This window comes from Panthera leo, chromosome D3, assembly GCF_018350215.1.
Source record: "Panthera leo isolate Ple1 chromosome D3, P.leo_Ple1_pat1.1, whole genome shotgun sequence".
Lineage (NCBI taxonomy): Eukaryota > Metazoa > Chordata > Mammalia > Carnivora > Felidae > Panthera > Panthera leo.
The window spans coordinates 34875031-34882887 of record NC_056690.1 but is presented as its reverse complement, the minus strand read 5'-3'; the positions used below and the strand labels follow the sequence as shown (position 1 = coordinate 34882887).

Sequence of the window (7857 nt, the reverse complement as noted above, 5' to 3'; positions counted from 1 at the left end):
AAAAAGATACATTTTATGACAAGTTGAATGAAAAGGATTCAGAGGCGTTGATATTTCCGGTTGCTTGGAATCCATCTGAATTTCAGACTGAAGAGGAGAAATAATTCGAACAACTCTGCCAAAGCTAAAACACAGCTCAGGTCCCCAAGTATGAATGTACCATGGTCACAGATCTCCTCACTTTCATGAAGATGTGCAAATATACTATGGCTTTAAAATTTTCCTACAGTGGATCTCCTTCCTCCACGAGCCTTGTCTCGATGGGGATTCGAGGAGTGAGGGGCAGGAATTCAATCTGCCTGTTTGTGGACTTTCAGCCTGATGAACCTTTTTGTCATTCTGGTAGCAGCTCAGTCTTTCCAATTCCTCCCCTTTCTCCACAATATCTGGGTGCACAGGGCCGTGCAGCCCAGTTGTGGCCCGGCCCTCTGGCTCCGATTCCGCGTGTAAAGTGGCTAGTCTGGCCTGCTGCCTCGACTAAGGACTGCTGAGGACCACCGGGCCCATCTAGGGGTTGGGGCACCGTGCTCTCACCCACTGGTTGAACCTGTCACTCCAGTCGTTGCCCTCTCATCACAAATCCCCCTTCATAGTGGCTTCTCGATTCTTCCTCGAGGCCCCTATAGGTCTGCTGGTCTTCGAGGGACGCTCACAGCCCCAGCACTGGCTGTGCAGGATTTCCAGAGCCCTGGCATGTGTACAGCAGGCTGTGGGGCCAGGAGCCTGCGCCAGGCCCAAGAATCCAGTCACACCCTCTGCCAGTGACCCACGCTGCCCTGTCGATGTGGAGTCCATGTGAATGTGGGTGTTTCCTGGCCTCCCCAATGGAGCCCAGGCAAATACTCCTCTGCTGTCAGCTTTCCTCTGAACACATCTATGTACCCGTTCTCTTGGCTCCCCATCTATTGGGATGGAAGGTGTGACGTTTTCACCTCTTCTCAGGGAATTTCTCTGCGTCATAATCTACTCCCTTCCAAATAGTCAAATCGAACACCTGCCGGTCAGGCAGGACTTTGCAGAGGAGGGTAACGTGATTAGGAGGAAACACTTAGATGGTTAGAGCGGGTGAGTCAGAAAGGGACAGCTGGAGCCGGAGAGTCCTAGAGGAAGGTTGTAGGAAAGGTGGTTTCGAGTTACCATGCTGGGCAGGGATTTGGCAAACGGCACAGTTTGGCGTAGCATTCAGGGAGCAGGCTTGGAACCCGCCCGTCTCCTGGCTTTGTGACCTTGAGCAAGTTACATAACTTCTCCAGGGCTCAGTATTCTTGTTTGTAAGGCGGGGATCATAATGGTACTTACCTCAGTGGTTTGTTGTGTTATAGGAAATAATGCCTATGAATGCACTTCAGGCACCGGGCACAGCCTAACACACGGCACGGCCACCATAACCAAGGCTGTCACGAGACTCTCGAATACTACTGCTCTGAGTACAAAGAGGGAAAGCCAGCTGTGAGTACCACCCGAATGCAAGTCGTTACTCATATTATGATGTCAGGCAGGAGAGGCTGGAGAAAGTTGGAGGGTACAGCCTCGTCTCCACTCTGAGGCACGTGTGAAGTCTGAGTGGATATGGACAAGGAACAGGAAGTGGAAAGTGATAGAGCTGGAACCCCGGAAGATCCGAACACGAGTCCAGAGAAACAAGAAGCCGATCAAAGTGATGCTAATGGTAAGTTGGGGGGGGGGGGCTGGGGCAGGGGACGGGGGGGGGGGGGGAGGTCACCTTAGGGACCCATGTGCTCAAGGAGCAGACAGCAGTATTGAAGCAGAGAAAAGTTGTAGTTTTAAAAAAAACAACTCTACCCAAAGATACGCGTAATCACATGCTGCTTGGCCTTCTGTTGAATGTGATTTTTCACAGTGATACGTCATTCACAAAACTACATTTGTGGGCTCTAACCATGGCATTGGTCTTCCCTGGAGTACGTGATAAGAATTTTTGTTGTTGTTTCTTCTTTTGCATTTTTACTTATTTACTTTTTTGTTCAGAAAGTCCATTATTACAGGGCCTGTCCAGCCACGTGACTCCCCTGGTCCCAGAATTCTTGGACACAGCACACATCCAGGAGAAGGCCTCGGCTTCGGAGGCCGACAACATACAACACATGCCTGCAAAGCAATCCAAAGGTCCACAGCTCAAGGTCATATTCCCACCGGCACAGGGCGGTAACATCTTCAATTTCTCAGCAATGACCATGCAACCCAAGCAGGCTGGCACTCCCAGTTTTTCAGCAAAAATCATCCCTCGCGAGCAGGGCAGTATCCCCAATTCTTTAGCAAAAATGATCCTGCCCAGGCAGGCTGATACCCCCAATTCTCCAGAAAAAATTATCCCGCTCAAGCAAGCTGGCATCTCCAATCCCTTAGCAAAACCCATTCCACCCAAACAGGCTAACATCCCAAGTTTCTCAGCAAAATCCATCTCACCCAAGCAGGTGGACACCCCCAGGTTTTCAGCAAAAATCATCCAACCCAAGCATGGCAGTATCCCCAATTCTTCAGCAAAAATGATCCTGCCCAAGCATGGCAATGCCCTCAATTTCCCAACCAAAATCACCCCACCCAAACAGGCTGATACCCCCAATTCCCCAGCAAAAACCATCCCACCCAAGGAGACTGACACCCCAAATTTTTCAGGAAAAATCATTCTACCCAAGGACAGTGATACCCCCAATCCCTCAGAAGAAAGGATCCCACCCAAGCAGGCTGATACCCCCAAGTCCCCAGCAAAAACCATCCCACCCAAGCAGACTGACACCCCAAATTTTTCAGGAAAAATCATTCTACCCAAGGACAGTGATACCCCCAATCCCTCAGAAGAAAGGATCCCACCCAAGCAGGCTGATAGCTCCAATTCTTCAGAAAAAATTATTGCACCCAAGCACGGTGACACCCCCAGTTCCTCAGAAAAAACCACCCTGCTGCTGCAGGAGGATGGAATGTCTACTTCCTTAGAAAAAAACATCCCACCCAAGCAGGATAACATCCCCATGTCCCCGGCCAAAACCATCCTGCCTAAGCAGGGCAAGAGTCTCAAGTTCTTAGCAAAATCCATTCTGCCCACACAGGCCAACACCCCTAAGTTCTCGGCAAAACCTTTCCTGTCTAAACAGATCAACAGCCCCAAGCTATTAGTGAAATCTACCCTGTCCAAACACATCCCCACCCCCAAGTCCTCAGAAGAAAACATCCTGCCCAGAGAGGGAGACACCAAGTGCTCAGAAGATAGCATCCAGCCCAGAGAGGGTGACACCAATTGCTCAGAAGACAGCATCCAGCCTAAGGAAGGTGCTATCCCCAAGTCCTCAAAAGAAGCCATCCCGCCCATAGAAGGAGACGTCCTGAAGGCATCAGGGTCAATGGAGCTTCTGGAGGTGGACTTGGTGAAGATGATCCTAAGCAAGGAGGACTTCGAGTTGGCGCTCAAGGAGGCTGGGGAGAGGCTGGTGGCCGTGGACTTCTCAGCCACGTGGTGTGGGCCTTGCAGGACCATCAAGCCCCTTTTCCATTCCTTGTCTGTCAAGTACGAGGACGTGGTGTTCCTGGAAGTGGATGCTGATGAGTGTGATGAGCTGGTGAAGGACCTCGAGATCATGTGCATCCCAACCTTTCAGTTTTATAAGAAAGAAGAAAAGGTGGGCGAATTTTGCGGCGCCGTTACAGAAAAACTCGAAGCGATCATTGCAGAGTTAAAGTAATTGTGGATTCTGAAAGCATTGTAGACAGTCGGCTCGTGATAGTTTGTGATTGCTTTTTTATTTGCCAAAAAAGATGAGGCGTAACAAAAGTGTATGTCTGAATGGCCCCCTGCTCATAAATTATTAAGTATTAACTCCACCTTTTCGAAAAGTGGTAAAGCACTGAAGCCTACTGTGACCAAGTTTTCATTGGTAGGAAAGGGTGATAGTCAAATTTCCTTTGGTGGAGATTGGGAATCCACCTGTCTCGTATTTTTGTATTGTGATTTGTTTGGGAACTCACCCTTGGAAATCCAGCTCATTTGGTGTTTGTGGCAACAGTGGAAATTTAGACAATTCTTTGGTACAAGTACGTGATTGAAAGATGAGTGGAGACTTCTTTTCTCATGCTCACATATCTTTTGGGGTTTCTGATAGGATACTTTGGGAAATACAGAATTTGAAAGATCCACAGATCATACCTAACCTCCTCTGGGTGCAGGGAGTGCTCTGGATGACTCTGGAAATCCCATGGCTTCACCCACCCCGCGTGGGATTCGTGGCTGGCACAGCCAAGCTCAAAGCCAGCTTCCCAGATCTCAAGTGCAGGCCTTTTTCTACTAATCATGCCCACAAAAACCTCGACAGAGCCCAAAGCTTCTGGTTTCTCCGACCGAGCGCTTTATTACTCAGGTCAAAGTCAGGGTGATCCTCAGTGCCATTATGACATCAGCTCCCCGGTGGCAGATTTCTCACTTTGTCTCCTGGTAACTGGGTTTCTAAAACCTGCTCCCAGATGTCTCAGAGCCCAAAGGCCCAGGTCTGGGTCACAGATGGTGGCTTGGTCCAGAGTTTTGTGTTTACAAAAGAAAAATGTGTATGGGATACGTACACCTATACTAGCAAATATTTAATGTATACGATTTGATGAGTTTGGACATATGCATGGACTTATGATATTACCACAATCAAGATAATAAACATACCCATCGCGTCCAGAGGTTTCCTTGTATGTCGTCTTTTTTTTGTGGTGGTGGTGATGGTGAGAGCACATAATATGAGGTCTAACCTCTTAACAAATTAAAAAAAAATTTTTTTTAATATTTATTTATTTTTGAGACAGAGCATGAACGGGGGAGGGTCAGAGAGAGAGGGAGACACAGAATCCGAAGCAGGCTCCAGGCTCTGAGCTGTCAGCACAGAGCCAGACGCGGGGCTCGAACCCACGAACTGTGAGATCATGACCTGAGCTGAAGTCTGACGCTTAACCGACTGAGCCACCGAGGCGCCCCAGTAGCCTCTTAACATATTTTTAAATGCACGATACTGTGTTGTTAACTGTAGGCACGATGTTGTACAGAAAATCTCTAGAACTTATCCATCCTGTATAACCAAAACTTCTACCCACCAAGGAACAACTCCTCTTTTTTCCCCTTATTCCTCATCGGCCACCATCCTATCCTGTCTTCTGCGGGTCCAAAGTGTTTTAAAGAATTTGAACTAGTTGTCAACATTTCAAAAACCAGAATTCCCTTTAAAATCTTGAATTCTAGCTTTTCCTGAAAAATTGTAAAACCTGGCAATCTGGGTTTGCATTACCTCAAGAAACCAACCTACTCTTAGAGGCTGAGTGGCATTACCTCCCCTAGGTGGGGCATGCATTCTCCAGTCCTCTGGCCAGGAACCTGGCTGGCTTCCTTTACGCAGTTGTGGTGGCAATCCCTATCTTAAGTTGACTGTAGGAGGGGGCTGCCCCAGTCACTCCCCCTTAGTATCTCAATCTAGTAGACTCCTCTGAGCCCTGAAAAACAAATCCCTAACAATAGAAACAAAATGCCATGCATACCTGGCCTTTTTTCCAAAAACATTTGGGATGACCTACAAAAAGCTTTAATGATAAAGCGAACAAATTAGTAAGGAAATTAAAACCAGGAAGATGGGTAAGATGTCATCTGAAGGCTCGTTCTGTTTGAGTGGGAAATTTTGTCCTGAGCTTCTTAGCCGCGTGGAGGGGTGAGGAAAGGGAAACTCAGGGATAGCCAGATGTCAGCACCCCGAAGGAGAAAACATTGGAACTTGAAAAAGGAGTCAAAGATTTCCCATAATGAAATTCTTGCATGAACACTTTCATCTGGGAACCTCCGGATGACGTTCTCGACAACATTTTGTATCATAAATTCGGAAACAATTCTCATATAGTTATTTCTGGTACTGATCTCCCCTAAAAGCCAAAGCTATGATCATAAACCACTTTCCAATGAGAGGATTTGGGATTCAGGGTGTACAAGTATGCAGCTTTTGATTTTCATATAAATGGACTTCTGCTAATGATCCATGTATCTGTTCTTTTCCTCTGGTAGAGAGACCTTCCTCTGACTTATTTCTCTCAGATGTGTTCCTGTTTTCCATATATAACTTTATCTGCTAAGACATTTGTGACTTAACCCAATCCCTCTGCTACCAGAGCCCCATTTGCACAACTTAGCCCCACAGCCCTTTAGACCGTGTAGTTTGGAGGACCAAGGACTCCCAAATCTAACATTAGTGAGTTACGCCAACAGCTATTTCTCGGACTGTAGTATTGAATTTTTTTTTTTTTTAATCCTAGGTCTCTGTTTAAAAAAAAAAAACTTTTTTTAAAGTTTTCTTTATTTAAGTAGTCTGTACACCCAACATGGGGCTCAAGGTCACGACCCCAAGGTCAAGAGTCTCATACTCTACCGACTGAGCCAGCCAGGCGCCCCTATCCTGCGTCTTTCTATATATTTAGGTTACTACGTGATGGCATGGACAATGACCTAAAGAAAACCCTTGAAAATAATCGTGGTAGATTTTTCAGGTGGTTTTATACTATTCCTGATATAAATCAAGGGAGGAAGACAAAGCACAACTCTGAGGGGCCAACACAATGCGGAGCAAGTGTGAGGCTCTCGGACAATCTAATTTGATCCAGGAACAAAATCTAAACTACCAGAGAATCGACTCACGTCCTTCAAACTACCCACCCTAAGCACCATTTCTCTGGATTGTTTGGATAAGAGTTAAACAGTAACCAGGTCAAAGTCATGTTCTCTGGCACAAAGCTTGAGTATGGTCATTCTGTTTTGCTAATTAAGAGTCATGCGCTTTAAAAAAAAAATGAGCCAAGCAATTGTTACAACCTCTAATACTGAGCATGCAGGAGATATAAGAAGCATTACTAATGAGAAAGAAGATTCTAGATAATCATATTGGCTGCGAATGATGATAATCTAACTAGAGCCCTAACAAGATTCAGTGGAAAACCTGTTTGGTTTGGTAAGAAAATTCAACAAAGTGGCAGTATTCAGGGTAATCTTCAAAAAAAAAAAAAAAAAAAAAAGCTTCCTTTTGATTCAATGATAAGCGATTGGGTATCATTATGGAAAAAGGTCTCCTTTACAACAGTGACAGAAAATAAAGTATCTGGCAATAGTCCTAACAAGAACAGTAAAGATTATTAAGACTAACTCTAGGGTGCCTGGGTGGCTCAGTCCATTAAGTGCCTGACTTCAGCTCAGGTCATGATCTCCCAGTTCGTGGGTTCCAACCCTGCGTGGGGCTCTGTGCTGACAGCTCAGAAGCCTGGAGCCTGCTTCGGATTCTGTGTCTCCCGCTCTCTCTGCCCCTCCCCTGCTCATGCTCTGTCTCTGTCTCTGTCTCTGTCTCTGTCTCTCTCTCTCTCAAAAATAAATAAACATTAAAACATTTCTTAAACAAAATCTGGGAGAACTGAAATAAGAGGGAGTAAGCATGCGGCTCAAGGACAAGGATACTCAGGCAGCGTCTTCAAATGCAGAACTTAACCTGAGGCTTTGTGTTCTAGTTGAGCATCCTGGGCCTTCCCAGCTTTATGTTACAGTCTTAGAGACGAAATCTTGAGAATTTCTTCTGTTTGGAGATCAAGTGCCTAAGTGGTTGAGGAAGTCGTGGGGGATATTTTCATTTTATGCTGGCGAGTGACAGAGACCCAACTCAAACCTGCTCCAGGAAAAATGGAGAGTGTATTGGATTTTGAAACTGGAAATTCTAAGGGGGACAAACTACTTCCGGGGTATGTGGAGGTTCAAACAACATCATCAGGACTCTGGTGTTTTCCACCTCTCAATTCTGCTGCTCATTTGGGTTTTATCATTGATTGCTTCCATGGCTCATAATCACA

The 7857-nt window shown here is 46.2% G+C and overlaps 1 protein-coding gene across 4 annotated transcripts; it reads left to right on the top strand.

Annotated features, from left to right (window-relative positions):
* Positions 1–1143: 1143 nt before the first annotated feature.
* TXNDC2 (thioredoxin domain containing 2) lies at positions 1144–4688 on the top strand. 4 transcript variants are annotated; one of them, XM_042911100.1, is made up of 3 exons: positions 1144–1669; positions 1990–2705; positions 2841–4688. In XM_042911100.1, the coding sequence occupies exons 1-3, from the start codon at positions 1570–1572 to the stop codon at positions 3696–3698; spliced, it is 1674 nt and encodes a 557-aa protein (XP_042767034.1). In that variant the 5' UTR covers positions 1144–1569; the 3' UTR covers positions 3699–4688. The 4 variants fall into 4 exon arrangements, with proteins under 4 accessions (XP_042767034.1, XP_042767033.1, XP_042767031.1 ...); XM_042911099.1 differs by having other exon boundaries at positions 1146–1669; positions 1990–2570; positions 2706–4688; XM_042911097.1 differs by having other exon boundaries at positions 1147–1669; positions 1990–4688.
* The last annotated feature ends 3169 nt before the right edge of the window (positions 4689–7857 follow it).

Bases quoted from the DNA above. Each gene is read 5' to 3' on its own strand.
- TXNDC2 (XM_042911097.1), top strand. From the start codon at position 1,570: ATGGACAAGGAACAGGAAGTGGAAAGTGATAGAGCTGGAACCCCGGAA. The intron at 1,670-1,989 runs GTAAGTTGGGGG...TTTTTTGTTCAG, and splicing joins CGATCAAAGTGATGCTAATG to AAAGTCCATTATTACAGGGC.